The sequence below is a fragment of the Cervus elaphus genome, chromosome 12, assembly GCF_910594005.1.
Source record: "Cervus elaphus chromosome 12, mCerEla1.1, whole genome shotgun sequence".
Classification (NCBI taxonomy): domain Eukaryota; kingdom Metazoa; phylum Chordata; class Mammalia; order Artiodactyla; family Cervidae; genus Cervus; species Cervus elaphus.
The window spans coordinates 73,089,664-73,106,722 of record NC_057826.1 but is presented as its reverse complement, the minus strand read 5'-3'; the positions used below and the strand labels follow the sequence as shown (position 1 = coordinate 73,106,722).

Sequence of the window (17,059 nt, the reverse complement as noted above, 5' to 3'; positions counted from 1 at the left end):
TATGTAACTATCAACCACATCAAGAAACAGAACATCACCAGCAGTTCAGAAGGCCCTTCCTACCTTTTCTGCCCCCAATTTCCCTTTAAGGACAATCATTATTGAAGCTTTTTCAACCCTAGAGATTAGTTTCACCTATTTTTGAACTTTATTTTGAAAGGTTAGCACAGTATACACCTCTTTGTATCTGTCTTGGTCAACATTAAGTCTGTGAAATTATCTTCCTTTGTGTTAGCAGTTCAAAAAGAATTTATGCCCTTTACTGCAGAAAAATGATTTAGTCTCTGTAGATCCTTAGACTGGATTTCTGTAATGTCAAAAAATTTTCAGATACTCAATTTCATTTATAAATTAATTTATTACATTTGTTAAATTTCTGTAATTGGATATGCCAGTTGGTTGAACATCTCTCCCTTCCATCCTTCTTGAATAGTGTTGTTATGCTCTCTATATGATCTTTGATGATATATGAAAACTTAGATACAAATATAAATAGAAACTAGAATCCTAGGGTATGAAACAGAACTGGAAAATCAAACCCATGCTCAGTACACTGATTGATATCTGTTTCTCTCACATTCAGGTGACTAAAGAGAAGTCCTTTCCAAAGTCAATGAATGAGACAAATCATTCTCGGGTGACTGAATTTGTGTTGCTGGGACTGTCTAATTCCCAGGAGCTCCAACCTTTCTTGTTTCTCATATTTTCACTGCTCTACCTAGCAATACTGCTGGGCAATTTTCTCATCATCCTCACTGTGAGCTCAGATTCCCGCCTTCATACCCCTATGTACTTTCTGCTCGCAAACCTCTCTTTTATAGATATATGTGTTGCCTCCTTTGCTACCCCCAAAATGATTGCAGACTTTTTGGTTGAATGCAAGACTATATCTTTCAATGCTTGTCTGGCCCAAATTTTTTTTGTTCATCTTTTCACTGGCAGTGAGATGGTGATTCTTGTATCCATGGCTTATGATCGTTACGTTGCTATATGCAAACCTCTTCGCTATATGACAGTCATGAGCCGCCATGTATGTATTGTTCTTGTACTCATCTCCTGGTGTGTGGGTTTCATCCATACTACTAGCCAACTGGCTTTTACTGTCCACTTGCCTTTTTGTGGGCCTAATCAAGTGGATAGCTTTTTCTATGACCTCCCTCTGGTGACTAAGTTGGCCTGCATCGACACTTATGTTGTCAGCCTACTAATAGTTGCAGACAGTGGCTTTCTTTCTTTGAGTTCCTTCCTCCTGTTGGTTCTTTCCTACACTGTGATACTCATCACAGTTAGGAGCCGCTCCTCTGCTAGCATGGCCAAGGCCCGCTCCACGCTGACTGCTCACATCACTGTGGTCACACTCTTCTTCGGACCGTGCATCTTCATCTACGTGTGGCCCTTTAGTGGTTATTCCGTTGACAAAGTCCTTGCAGTGTTCTACACCATCTTTACTCCCATTTTAAACCCAGTTATCTATACTCTAAGGAATAAAGAAATGAAGGCAGCCATGTCAAAACTGAGGAGTCGCTATCTGAAGTCTGGCCAGGTTCTGCGGTCATAAGAAATATTGTATTTCTGGAAACAAAGTAAATTCACAGGACTGATAACACTGTAGCTAGTCTCTACATATTTACAAATGAATCACTGTCGTGTTAAAACCAACCATTTTAACCAGTGGAAGCATTGATTAAATTGAAGTAAAGGTTAATGGTGATAATGAAAAATACAACAAACCTTAGCAATTTTCATCTTGTCTTCCTTCTATTATGTTTACTTGTCTTTTTGACTTCCTTTCCTCCTTAATTTTTAAAATTTAAATTTGTTTTAAGATAAAGAGCTATTGACTATGATGTCAATGGTACAATGTCTTTAACTTTATAAAGTGTAAATACATTGGGCCGTCTTTGGGTGGAAAAGTGTGTTTATGCCACAATGAACGGAATTATTTTTACTGTGTATAAATAAGGCAATGCACTGTTTTAAAACAACTTTTCAAAATTGGAAGAATAGTGACATGTACTTTCTGTTTTGCCATTTTATGTTCACTCTCCTACTATTGCAGTAGAATATTGTGAATACTGTTCTGAGTCAGTTGTTTGGTGACTTATCATTGGATTGTTAGTTTTCAAGGAGTTCCTCCACCAGCTCCATTTTTCCTTGTAAATTTCCCTGCCATTTGGGTCATATGGACAATTAATTCCAATTAAATGGAAACATTCACAAGACACAAGGTAATTATGGGATTCACTAGGAAGGTCAAATAGATGAGCAGCAATGATAACTCTAAGGGTTCTGGAGGAAAATTTTGTACTCTGCAACTGAGCACCACCCACCATTTGAAAAGCAGATTGTAGGACCCTTTTGGGACTTATTCCAAATTGAGTTCCTGACCATGAATTAACATGTGACTAGGATTTCCCACCATTTAAAAAATCACAATTTCTCTCATTCACTGTTCTTACATCAATGTTCATTATACACCATTCTCCATAGAGAAGGCAGTTAAGGTCTGGGGAAAGGATAATCTGTTAGCCAACTTTGGTTCTGTATCCCCTCAGTGCTTACATAATGGAGACATGAATCAGCTGGAATTTAGGCTATGGATCAGATGGTAAAGGATCTCCCTGGAATGCAGGATACCCGGGTTCTATCCCTGGGTTGGGAAGATCTCCTGGAGAAGGGAATGGCTACCCACTTCAGTATTCTTGCCTGGAGAATTCCATGGACAGAGGACCCTGGCAGGCTAGAGTCTATGGGTTCGCAAAGAGCTAGACAAAACTAAGCAACTAACATATACCCTGAAGCATTGGATTCCCTTTCATTAAGGCTTTTTGACTGCTATCACAACTACTCTTAAAACTTTACTTGTAAGTAGAAGAGATTGATATTGAGAACTTGCCATTCAGTGGCAAGTTAATTACATCAGACCTCCTCCTCCACAGGTGGTAGTGATTTGTCTTTACAGGAATGAAATTTTACCCTAGATATGAATTTTCTCTCTCTGCTTGCAGTTCTTCCAAGATCACTATCCAAGGCCTCAGAAAGGGTCTGATTTATGAATTTAGGATTCTACAAAGATTACCTGTGCAACACATTTTACTCTGAAAAATATTGTGGCAATAGACACAGGACCATGACATCAATATTCCTGAACAAAATCCCAGGTTCAAAGAACAATTGAACATGCAATTAAATGTTCAGACAAGAGTCAAGCATTATGATTATACCTACTTGGAAACAATGAACTCTAAGATATGATATATTCATTGAGTGCTAAGTGCTCAGTCATGTCTGACTCTTTGCAACCCCATGGACTGTAGTCCATGAGGCTCCTCTGTCCATGGGATTTTCCAGGCAAGAATACTGGAATGGGTTGCCATTTCCTTCTCCAAGGATCTTACTAACCTAGGGGTAAAATCCATATCTCCTGCATTGGCAGGTAGTTTTTTTTTGTTTGTTTTTTTTTTTTTAACCAGTGAGCCACCAGGGAACCTATATGCACTGAACTAAGAGTTAATTGTAACAATGTGTTACCAACTTTTAATATACAGTTTTGAAAAATATAGAGTAGAAATAAGAGTGTTCCTCTTTCCATCATCATTAGTGACAAGTTTGTGAATTTTTTGCTTCTTGCCACTGCAATTCCAGGCTTTGCTATACTGAAGATTCTGATTGCCAGAAGAACACCATTAATGAGAAATGCACTATGATTTCCACTGAGCCAAACCTTTGCCAACTGCTTGACAAAATTGGGATTTTCATGTTAATAGATAAGCAGCCCTAAGAAGGGGACTCACTGCATTACCTAGAATAGATGACATAGTTAACATGAGGAGCTAACTAATGTTAATAAGTTCAGTCTCTAGGTCATGTCTGATTCCTTGCGATCCCGTGGAGTAAGGCATTCCAGGTTTCCCTGTCTATCACCAACTGCCAGAGTTTGCTCAAACACATGTTAATAATGCAGACTGCACAAACATACCAAAGTAAGACATAGAAGAGGAAAACCTATAAGAAGTTAATTACTGATCAGGTTACCACTATAGGAACCGAGCCTTGATGTTCCTAGAAGCCTTTGATGAGCCACATATCCCAGTACCATGTTGTTTTGATTCCTATAGCTTTGTAATATAAGAAAGGGGAGGGAAATTTATTGAAAGAAATAATGGCAGAAAATGTCCCAAATATGAGGAGGAAAAGGAACATCCATTTCCATGATACCTAAAAAACCCAAATAAGCTGAACACCAAGAGATCTTCACTAACACATATTATAATCAAATTGTCAAAAGTTAAAGACAGAGGGAATTTTTGAGAATGGCAAGAGAAAAGATACTTAAGACATTAAAGGGAATTCTTATAATTCTATCTGCAGATTCCTCTGCAGAAACTTTGCAGACCAGGAAATAGTGAGACAATCTATTCAAAATACCTGAGAGAGAAAAGCTTCCATTCAAGCTGAGGACCTTATCCCTGACCATCTTGCTGAATGTCACTCCACTCCATATTTATGTATTTGTTCAGCCTCAGCATACATGCAAGTCAGTTTTAGAATTATTAATATATACTCCCTGAGAAACAACTTTACCAACTATAGTACAATGCTAATGTATAATTAATTTTATCTTTAATTTAAACTTTCAGGTTAAAATTGGAATGCTCCAGTGATGTAGGGAGGTTCCTTTTCCCCCTTCCTCCTTCAGTGCAGTTATGTCATACATTTCTAATACAGTTAGAGCTGTTTTTCAGATTCTGAATTCTAGGAGGGATGCCCTTACAACCTGGTTGATGTTTTGCTTGTTTGCTTATTTGCTTATGTTTGCTACTAAAATTAAACACTTATTTACATGTCTAAGAGTTTTGAAAAATACATAAAGTCATTTATCCACCAGACTTCTAACATACAGAACAGTATGAGGGCCACTTTTAATGTAAAACAATCAAGACATAAAGAAAAGAATAGGGAAAAATTTTTAAATATATTTACGTTTCCTCCCATGGATATCAAATGTTGTTATTGTACCATAGCTGCTTCAGATTTTTAAAAGTATATGTAATATCACTGATCCAGTTGGAACAAGTTTCATCTTACTTCCTAACTATATCTCTTATCTTCCATTCAAATAATACTCAGAATTTGGTGTTTATCACTTCCCTGGATGTTCTGAAACATTTAGTTAATAAGTAAATGTCCATAATTATTTAAACCTGTGAAAATGTGATCATTTAAATTGTGTCATTTCATTTTTAAACTTCCTTAATGTTCATATATAAAATTCAATTTTAATTGTTGGTAGTATGCCATTGTGTTAAAATATTATAATTTTTTCATTTCCCCATTTATAAATACTTAGATTATCCTCTTATTTGAAAATATTTTAACAAATGACATTGCGCATGTAAAACTTTTACTAGAGTATACAGAAAACTGAGTTTGCTGAATGGTACAGAATCCCAACTTCCATTCTTTAAAAATGACCAGTTATAAATTACAGCAGAATCTCTGAGGACAGTCAGGGATGTAACACATATGAAATATCTAAAATATAGTCTAATAGACTATAGGTATATTTGTCCAAGAAATAGAAGATCTGTCATGGAGAAAAAATGAAAGCATCTTCAAATATTTGAAGAACAAATACGTTGAAAGAGTCGATTTCTTCAACTACAGGTGGTAGAACCAGTTGAACATTATACCAACAGACTAAACTGTCTTGCATAGTAGTGAGCTCCTTGTGACTGGAGAAAACCTTCCCAAAAGTTGGTGATTATTTATTAGACTGTATGATGTCTCTAATGATAGTCAGAAAGTTGGGGGTCAAAAAGATTACTCACTAGGAGTTTGAGTGATAAACAATATTTTGTTTTCATATGTACCACTTGGTTGGTTGAAGTTCTTTTTCTTTCACTTTCTGGTAAAATTATTATGTAAAATATAACTATTCCCACTGCAGGATGACTTCACAGTTCTATAAAGGGTGATATTTCACTTCTCCAATGAGATCAGTTGCCTGGCATCCTGGTAACATAAAATGTCTTATCTTAGGATACTGCAATTATATGGTTGAAAGAAAGAGGAGCAGAGCCTGCACTACCTCAGCACAGAACCTGAGAGGCTTAGCACATTTCAGTGCAAAGACCAATTTAAAATCATGTCGAGTCTATTGAAAATGCATTTGACATGAAAATTCACAGGTTAAGGGAAGTTTAGAAGAGTCAGAGAAACAAGGATTGGGAAAGTTATTAGAACGTGTAAGTATCATAAGTGCATTTGGAACAGATTTGCTTGGAATAGAGAAATAAATAGTAAGCTGTTTTCTAGATGCAAAATTGACAACTAGAATTCAGCAAAAGAAAGTCACTGTTGTCTCAAACTGGAAACTGCATCTAGAAGAAGCAAATTCCTGTTCTTTTCTCTCTGCATATAACATAGACTCTCCTACTGCACTGGCTTTAGGGATAGCCCTGATAGAAATAAGATTAAAAGTTGATGAATTGAGGGAAGTTTAACTATTATCTATGCCTTCTTTGCTCCTTTTACACTTTCTATTCAAAGAATATTTAGACACTAATAGCCTGGTGGGCTACAGTCTATGGGGTCACAAAGAATTGGACACGACTGAGCGACTTCACTTAAGTCTATATTTACTGCCTATCAAAATTTTCCTGGAATGAAGACAGGAATTTCTGTTCTTTATTGCATTTTGCTTTTAATCTTATAGGAAAGTAAGTTTTATAAGATACATTATGGACAAGAAGAATTATGCATACTCATGTTCTCAGAGTTCTATTGATACATTCTAGAGAAAGATATTAATGTAAGATTAATTCCCTAAGTATCAAACTTCACCTAAAAGCAGGAGGGAAAATTTATTTTATGATGGCTTTGCAATCTGAAAATAATTTTATGCCTGAGATTTATTGGCAGTGAGAAAATATATAATTCATTAACTAAAATGCTGCTGGACTGTCCAAGCATTTTCTAAGAAATTTGAGCGATTTTTCTGAAATTCACATGTTCTCATTACATAATTGCCTCTACTTTTCTAATTTTAGGAATGAAAATAGACATGGAGATTATCTAGTCTTATTTTCTAAGCTAATAAATGGAAGAAGATTATTTATCTATACTAACATGTGCCTATCTAAATTATTAAAAAAGAATGCAAAATATTATATTGACCTGGTCTGTAACACTCATGTTAATAGTAAAGTCAATGTGGAGAGGATAGTCTAGTTACTTCTTTTATTTTGAAAAGTAACTGACAATTATATTAGGAAGATGGATATTGTATGAAATTGGGACGTTTCAGGAAATTTTTTAGAGATAAGACAATCTGTACAATAGATAATGAGTGATAACACTTCCTTGTGTAACATTATAGAACCTCGGGCTTTCTTCTCTCTTCAACTCTCATCCCTGCCCTTGCCCCTCTCCCCAGACCTTCTCTCTGAGTGTCTATTATGTTCAGCATACATATCTCTCATCACTCATTACTACAATCTCCTAATGTCAAATCCCCAATTAGTTTCTAATCATTGCAAAGGCTTTCCTTCTATCTGTATGCTGAAGGCAATAATGTTTCAGAGTGCAAATGGTTAGAGTGAAATCTTAGAAGACTTGTAGTCTCTATTTTGGCCTTTATGCAAACGCTTCTGCAAAATTTTGTTTCACTTGCCAAATGTAGATACTACAAGGCATAGCACAAGGAGGGAGCTGTGCTGCCCTAGACTCTTGATTCAGTCAGAAGAGCAGAGAAGGCAACTTTTCTCTACCTTCTTCTTGGATCTTCTTAGGTTCTGTGCCCATTTTATCTATTAACAATTGTCTGAATACCTGACCCTGAAGAGTAATTGATGCCTAAATTTCTTTGATGAAACCATCATGATTTTACCTTTTCTATTTTTTAACCATATATACTGTTTCCATCAGTGTAACCAGCTACATTTTTTTTTTTTTTTTTTTTTTTTTTTACATTTAAGCAATTTTCTCTCTGGGGATATTTTCAAATGCCAGAGAATCATAGGCTATTATGGTTAAAAGAGAATAGTTCTCAACTGCCTCCTTTTTTCAAAGAGAAACTGAGTACCTGAAAGGTTGTGTGATTTGCCTGAAGTTTGGTAAGATAGTGGAAAAGAAGTAGAAAAGATTTTATCCTAGGCTAATGCTCTGTCTATATCATATGATACCTTTGGACATCTTTTCTTGATGTGCCTTTCAGGCTATTTTAAAGCCTATAATTTAGAATGGTTTGCTTATTCAAGTCAAGAAAATATTAGTAGATATAAAATATATTTATAGCTACTAGTTATAGTTATTAGATATAAATAACTAATGAAAGTAAGAATCACCTGCTATGTACTTAACTGTGAAAAAAAGTGTGCTGGAATGACTTTAACTTTCACTTTTTCTTTCCTATATGTTGCCTGTGTTTGAGAATATTATCACTAATGTTTTCATGCATGTGTGCTCAGTCATGTCCAAGTCTTTGCAACCCTATGGACTGTGGCCCTCCAGCCTCCTCTGTCCATGGGATTTTCCAGGCAAGAATACTGGAGTGGGTTGCCATTTCCTTCTCAGGGGATCTTCCTAATCCAGGGATCAAACTCACATCTCCTACACTGGCTGGCATGTTCTTTACATCCTGAGTCATCGGGGAAGCTCCACTAATATTGTTAAACCTATTACACTGTTACAGGATGAAATGTCTGATTCAATTATATGAAGATCATACATATCTCTGAAGAGGGAAAAATTAATCTGTACTTTAAAATTAAGGAGAGTAAAAAAATAAATAAATAAAATAAAATTAAGGAGAGTAAGAAAAGAAGGAAGAAGTCTAAAATTTTTCTAAGCATTATTTTGAGAAAATGATTAAATTTCCAGACAATTAAGGAACTTTACAGAATCTAAATTTCATGGCAGTAACTATAATTGATTGCGCTTCAAAAAAAAAAAAAATTGGAGTGCATTTGACTAATATTTCTGACAAATTTTTTCTGATCAAAGAAAGAAGGCTTACATGAAAAAACTATATCTGGAATGTTTTGAGTTCCTTCTAGATATCAATGTTTTAACTATTTGATTAATTCCATACATATCTCTGGAGGTTAAGTTGGAAGGTCACATTTCCCAAGCATATGTTGCTGGAATGTTGGTCAGGAGTCAATCTTCTTTATGTGACCTTTAGTGAAGCTTTTTTGGTTTTAATTTCTAGAAGTCTCTACAAATTGCTGTGATTGCTAACATATTTCCTTATTTACCACTATCATGAAGAAAAGCAATGTAGCAACAACTAGGCTAAATTCTGCGCAACATTTGAAAATTTATTTTCATCACTTCTTTGCTTCTTTTTACTACCTCTTTTACCACTCTCAGATTCCTGACAGCTCCAAGTGCTCCCCCAGCTATGAAGGGCTTCCAGCAGGATACAGCATACAGCCCTGTCTCACATCCTTGGAGACAAGTCCATCCCAGGTACAGGCACTGTGCTTCCTACCTTCTTTAGATGTAAAGCTGTTTTATGGCTCATCATCTGAGGCCATGTCAGTTTTTCTTGGTAACTTGTGCCTGACAACTAAATCCTTTCCAAGACTTAATGACCATAGATATAGATGTGTGCACACTCTTCATTTTATCTTAGATAAGAGGCAGCATTTTATTTGTGTCTTTTTGAGGACCATACAACACTGAGGGACCAGGAAAGAAGAGCATGGAAAAAGTAGACAGTCAAGAAAGTTTCTGATATTCTTTCTAACTCTAACTTTGAGCTGGTAGAGTTTATTGGCATCTGTAAATTATACTCATGCCTACTTTATCTTACCTATCAGGCATAATATTTCAGCAATAAAAAGTATTGGAAAGAGGCTTTATCTCATAAGATTTAGGAAAAGGAGGAATCTGCAAGCCACCTAGCAAAAACTCCTATGATTGCATGAATTCACTCTAAAGTATTGAAAAAAAAAAAAAAGAATTTACGTTAGCCCATTCAGTAGAGTAAACTTGTTCTTTGAAAAGTTAGGTAACACCATCCTTGAACAGGCATTATTGTCAGAAAGAAAATACTCTGATATGAAATAATACATTATTCAGAATGCTCACATATGTGTGGTTTTTACACTTGATTAAAGATTTATCATTTATAAATTTTTTTCTTTTAGCAAATATTTTCCATGTCTCTTTCAGGATAACATTATTCTCAATGTTTTATTTCTGAGAATAATGAGCCCTGAACAGTTAAATGACTTGCTCAATGTCATACAGTTGCCTCATGACACAGTTGTGATCTTAACCTAGAATATTTTCCCAATACATTTACGTTTTCATTATCGTATAGTATTTTTTTGGGTATAAAAATAGTGTCTTTTTATTAAGTGATAAAGCTATTCTTATTTCATTTAATAAAGAATGTACTGGAGACTGATAGAAAAAGAAAGACCATCACCTTTGAAAGGAGTAAGGATTATAACATTAGTAAAGAATTTTCAGGAGGGAAAGTTTTAAATCTAACTACTCTATCACCATCCTACGTAGCTCAGTGTTCTGGGAAAAATGGACAGTTAAATTATTATAAAATAAGTTTACTAAAAATAAGAATGGATTTATATTGCAAAAAACTTAGAGCTTTGTTTGCCCAAAATCTTCATCCTACATTCTTAAGAATGGAGGTATTGATTTAAGAGCTTTTCTGAGGTCAATGAGCTACTTTGTAACAGAAGAGGAAATAGATTTAATCTATATGTTTATCCTTCACAGTTTTTTCTACTCCTTTGGACCAAAGATGAGAAAGCTAAACTTTCTTCTTCATAAGAAAGCATAACTTTCTTATGTCCATAGCCCCCTGTCATAAGAGAAAAAACTGAAAAGATGAAAATATTCATGTATTATGCAAATCTCAATGATTTATGACATAAAATATACGATCATCTTCCACTAATGCTGAATTGTGAACGAAAGTTTCTGAAGAAGCCAATGCCCCAAACTATCTTACTAGCAGTGAGAAAAGAATTTTAACTGTTATAGCAGGAGGAGGTTTTTAGAACCCACAAGAGAAAGAGAAAGAAAGTCCCCTTTTTTCTGTACATCCTAAGAAGCCACTCAACTGAATCAAAATCAGACCATTACTAGCAATCCAAAAGCCCCTCCAATGTTTCCTCCTGTCCCTTTAATCCCATCAAAGAAAACTGCTATCCTAGCTTTAGATACTGTAGACTTGCTCATCTGTCTTTACATTTCATTTAAATAGAGTAAAAGAGTGTTTACTCTTTTGTGTCTAATGTCTTTTGCACATTAATTTTGTGAAAATGTATTTCCTTCTGGTAGCAGTTCACACATTTTTCTCTTTTTAAGAGTTCTTATTTTATTTAGTGAAGAAAAGATGACATTTTGTCTCTGTAGATAATAATAGTGGATTTTTGTGATATATAAACAACTTTTCAGATATTTATTTGCAACATTCACTTGTAAATCTCATTTGCAAATTAGCTTACTTAACTTACTAAACTTAAGCAATTAATGAATCAATTGGTTGAAATTCTCTCCACCAACCTCCCAACTACCACCCTCCTCTTCTAGAAAACTTTTGGCTCAATATCCCATCCTGACTGTTCTCCTTTTGATTACTAGAGCACTGTCTCTATTTAGACACGTGTGAGATCTAACAAGTACATTTGAGTAGAAACTAGACTCTCTAACTGAACTGGAAAATTAAGCCACAATTAGTTCATTCACTGATTTCTATTTCTCTCCTATTCAAGTGACTGAAGAGAAGTCCTTTCCAAAGTCAATGAATGAGACAAATCATTCTCGGGTGACTGAATTTGTGTTGCTGGGTTTATCTAGTTCCCAGGAGCTCCAACCTTTCTTGTTTCTCATATTTTCACTGCTCTACCTAGCAATACTGCTGGGCAATTTTCTCATCATCCTCACTGTGAGCTCAGATTCCCGCCTTCATACCCCTATGTACTTTCTGCTCGCAAACCTCTCTCTTATAGATATATGTGTTGCCTCCTTTGCTACCCCCAAAATGATTGCAGACTTTCTGGTTGAGCGCAAGACTATTTCTTTTGAAGCCTGCCTGGCCCAGATTTTCTTTGTTCACCTATTTGCTGGTGGTGAAATGGTGCTCCTTGTATCCATGGCTTATGACCGTTACGTTGCTATATGTAAACCTCTCCACTACACGACAATCATGAACTGGCGTGTATGTATTACTCTGGTCCTCATTCCATGGTGTGTGGGTTTCATCCATACTACTAGCCAGCTGGCATTTACTGTTAACTTGCCTTTTTGTGGGCCTAATCAAGTGGATAGCTTTTTCTGTGACCTCCCTTTAGTGACCAAACTGGCCTGCACAGACACTTATGTTATCAGTTTACTAATAGTTGCAGACAGTGGCCTTCTTTCTTTGAGTTCCTTCCTCCTGTTGGTTGTATCTTACACTGTGATACTCATCACAGTTAGGAGCCGCTCCTCTGCTAGCACGGCCAGGGCCCGCTCCACGCTGACTGCTCACATCACTGTGGTCACACTCTTCTTCGGACCGTGCATCTTCATCTACGTGTGGCCCTTCAGCGGTTATTCAATTGACAAAGTCCTTGCAGTGTTCTACACCATCTTTACTCCCATTTTAAACCCAGTTATCTATACTCTAAGGAATAAAGAAATGAAGGCAGCTATGTCAAAACTGAAGAGGCGGTATCTAAAGTCTGGCCGGGTTTCTGCAGTCATAAGAAATGTTCTTTTCCTAGAAACAAAGTAAATTTATAGAACTGTTATTACCACTGTAGCCTGTGGCTAGACATTTACAAATTGAATGTTTGTGATATTAAAGCAAATCATTTTGACCGATGAGGAGGACTGATTAACTTGAATTAAAGAGTAATGATGATAAAAAGACATTGAATGAATTTTACTTATTTTTATACTTTCTTCCTCTAAATATGTGCTTTTATTCCTTTTTTTCTAATTCTACTTCCTACTTTTTATTTAACCTCTTTAAGATACAGCCTTTGAAAACATTGAGAATGGAATTTATATTTAAGTGGCAATTAAACTGTATCTTTCCCTCTCAAAATATTACTGCTCAGATGCCAATTTTGGAGTAATAAAAGGTACATAACACTTTATCATAGAGATAATAAATCTATTTACATATATAATGTATGATATACTTAAGTAAGAATGCATTTCTCACTGTACTATGTAACTGACAGCATGAAGACAATTCTGATTGTCTCTAAGGTGTAATGGAGAAAGAAATGGCAACCCCCTCCAGAATTCTTGCCTGGAGAATCCCAGGGATGGTGGAGCCTGTTGGGCTGCCGTCTATGGGGTCACAGAGAGTCAGACACGACTGACATGACGCAGCAGCAGCAGTAAGGTATAAAATGGCCTGGTTATACAGCAGAAGGCATTTATATTCAACACTTTCACAAATCCTTGTTCAATGTTGTTGCTTAATATGCATTATTTATGGAAAATAATTCAGAAGATAAATATGCCAGTGTGTTCTGTATCTGGTTATCTTAATTTCTGTTTAATACTGATAAAATAATCTGGAGAATTTCGGAGATGAATTATAATTCTCTACCTCTTGTCTTCACAATGATGAGAGACTGTCTCTAAGATAAAACACATCCCCCAGGTCTTCATGATTCCTGTATTTTCAGATAGGAGTGAAAGTCATTCAGTCGTGTCCAACTCTTTGCAGCTGCATGGACTAGGCAGTCTTTGCAATTCTCTAGGCCAGAACACTGGAGTGGGTAGCCTTTTCCTTCCCCAGGGAATCTTTCCAACCCAGGGATTGAACCCAGGTTTCCCACATTATAGGTGGATTCTTTATCAGCTGAGCCACAATGGAAGCCCAAGAATACTGGAATGGGTAGTCTTTCCCTTCTCCAGTGGATCTTCCTGACCTAGGAATCGAACCAGGGTGTCCTGCATTGCAGGTGGATTCTTTACCAACTGAGCTATTAGGGAAACCCTTCAGATAGGTAGGGTAGTTTTCAAATAGATACTTGGTAGAAACTATCATATTTCTATGTGGACTTTTTCTTTAGTTAACATCTTATTTCTTATATTGCCTAATGCATGTCCAGAAAATGACAGAATCCTATTTCAAGGCCTTAGGAATAGTCATGAATTTATCCTTCCCCAATCACTTACAAAATCAATATTTTTTTAGGATTTCCTACTATATGCTATTTTTGGTTTTTTCTCTTGTACTGTATTCAAAAGAGATAAAGAGGTTTACCAACAAGCAAAAGCTAAGAGTTCATCAACACTAACCTTGCTGACTCATTGGAAAAGATGATGCTGGGAAAGATTGAGGGCAAGAGGAGAAGCGGGTGACAGACGATGAGATGGTTGGATGGCATCACTGACTCAATAGACATGAGTTTGAGCAAACTCAGGGAGATAGTGAAGGACAGGAAGTCTGCCATTCATGGGGTTGCAAAGAGTTGGACACTACATAGTGACTGAACAACAACAACTAAGCAAAAAAAAAAAAGGCCAGGAATAGACATAAGAATATTATGAAAGGAAAACCCTCATTGCTAATAACAAAAATATAGTTAAGGAAGTAGATCAATCACTTTTAAAGCTAATAAGAAGGTAAAAAGACAGAAGTGGTAAAAGTATCTATAATCATAATAAGTAATTAAGGGATATATATGTAATATAAAAAGATGAAAAATATGATGTCAAAAACAAAACATAAATGTGAAGGAGTAAAAAGAAGGTGCTTAGAATGCATTCAAACTTAAGAGATCATCAACTCAAAAATATACCTGTATAGAAAATACTGTTATATATGAACCTCATGGCAATCACAAACAAAACATTAAGACCATCATCCTATCACAAAAGAAGAGAAGAAGAAAGGAACCAAAAACCACTATAAAAACAACCCCCAAACAATTAACAAATGACAATAAATACATACCTATTAATAATTACTTTAAATGTAAATGGACTAAATGCTTCAATTAAAAGACACAGAGTGGCTAAATGGATAAAGAAAAATAAGACTCATCTATATGCTGCCTAAGCAGACACAGTTCAGATCTACACACGCACATAGTCAAAGTGAGGAGTTAACAAAGGTATTCCATGAAAATGGAAACAAAACAAAAACTGGAATAGTAAAATTTATATCAGACAAACTTAGACCTTAAAACAAAGACTATAACAAGAGACAGAAAAGTACATTGCATAATGACAAAGGGAAAAATCCAAAAAGAAGATTTAACAACTATAAATATAGGCATCTAACCTGCCTGCTAATGCAAGAGACATAGTTGTGGGTTTGACCCCTGGGTCGGGAAGATCCCCTGGAGGAGGGCATGGCAACCCACTCCTTTTCTCTTGCCTGGAGAGTTCCATGGACAGAGGAGACTTATGGGCTATAGTTCATAGGGTCACAAAGAGTTGGGCACCACTGAAGGGACTGAGCATGCACACATGCAAACACATAGGGCAAATATAAAGACAAAAAAAAAAAAAAACCTCAGTAATAGTAGGGGATCTTAACACCCCAGTTTTATCAATGAGGAGATCATTCTGACAGAAAACTAATAGGGAAACACCTGTTTTAAATGACATATTAGACAATTAGATTTAATAGATATACACAGAAAATTCTATCCAAAAGCAAAAGAACATACATTCCTTTCAAGTGCACTTGGAATAGTCTCTAGGATAGATCACCTTTCTAGGCCACAAAACAAGTCTCCACAAATTCAAGAATATTGAATTCATATCAACTGTCTTTTCTGACCATGATCCATGAAATTACAAGGGGAAAAAAAAGCTTCAAAAACCACACACATGGAATTTAAACAACACACTACTAAATAATCAAGGGGGTCATTGAAAAAATAAAAGAGCACACTAAAAAAAACTTGGAGGAAAATGAAAATGGAAACATATCAATCAAAATCTATGGAACCTGTGATGACATAGAGGGGTGGGAGAGAGATTCAAGAGAGAGAGGATTTATGTATACTTATTGCTGATTCACATTTTTGTACAGAAGAAAGTAATACAACATTGTAAGCAATTATACACCAATAATAAAATAAGTAAATAAGCTAGATACAAAGTTAAAAAAACATTTATGGGATGTAGGATGAATGATTCTAAAGAGAAATGTTTATAGTGGTACAAGAATACCTAAGAAAAGAAGAAAAATCTCAATCAATCCTTACAAGTAAAGTAACTGGAAAACAGAAACAAACAAAATGCAAAGTTAGTTGAAGGAAGAAGATAATAAATGACAGAATGGGAAAAAATAATGAAATAGTGACTGAAAACAAAAATAGAAAGATCAATAAAGGTAAAAGCTGGTTGTTTGAAAAGAAAAACAAAAATTGATAAACAATTAGCCAGACTAATCAAGAGAAAAAGAGTAGTCACAAATAAAATCATAGATGAAAGCTAACCAATACCACTAAAAATACAAAGGATCATAAGAGATTATTATGAATGATTATATGTCAATAAATTAGACAACCTAGAAGAAATGGATAAATTCCTATAAATGCACAATCTCCCAAGACTAAATCAGGAATAAATATAAACTATGAACAAATTGATTACCAGTAATAGAAATGAATCTGTAATTAAAAATATCTCAGCAAAATTTTAGGACTGGAGGGCTTCACAGGTGAATTCTACCCAAAGTTTAAGGATGAGTTAGCACCTGTAATTCTCACAATACTTCAAAAAATTGAAGAGAAAGGAGCACTTCTTAACTCCTTATAGAAGGCCAACATCAATTTCAGATACCAAAAAAAGACAAACACTACAAAAAATTATAGCCAATATAACAAACGCACACAAATGCAAAACTTCTCAACACAATATTAGCAAACTGAATTCAAGAACACATTGAAAGCATCATACATCATGATGAATTGAGATTTTTCCCAGAGACACAAGGATGGTTTACTATCCACAAATCAATGATTTACTACATTAGCAAATTGAAGAATATAAACCATATGATCATCTCAATACATACAGAAAAAGTTTTTGACAAAATTTAACAACGATTTAT

General features: G+C 35.3%; 2 protein-coding genes across 3 annotated transcripts; both read left to right on the top strand.

The window, feature by feature from the left end:
* The first annotated feature begins 541 nt into the window (after nt 1-541).
* LOC122705208 (olfactory receptor 4K15-like) lies at nt 542-3,056 on the top strand. 2 transcript variants are annotated; one of them, XM_043920446.1, is made up of 2 exons: nt 614-1,520; nt 3,019-3,056. In XM_043920446.1, exons 1-2 carry the CDS (start codon nt 614-616, stop codon nt 3,054-3,056), a joined length of 945 nt encoding a protein of 314 aa, XP_043776381.1. The 2 variants fall into 2 exon arrangements, with proteins under 2 accessions (XP_043776380.1, XP_043776381.1); XM_043920445.1 differs by lacking the exon at nt 3,019-3,056 and having other exon boundaries at nt 542-1,558.
* An 8,643-nt stretch (nt 3,057-11,699) lies between these two features.
* On the top strand, nt 11,700-12,838 carry LOC122705172 (olfactory receptor 4K15). The gene has a single exon (XM_043920404.1). The coding sequence runs from the start codon at nt 11,783-11,785 to the stop codon at nt 12,755-12,757; it is 975 nt and encodes a 324-aa protein (XP_043776339.1). The 5' UTR covers nt 11,700-11,782; the 3' UTR covers nt 12,758-12,838.
* The last annotated feature ends 4,221 nt before the right edge of the window (nt 12,839-17,059 follow it).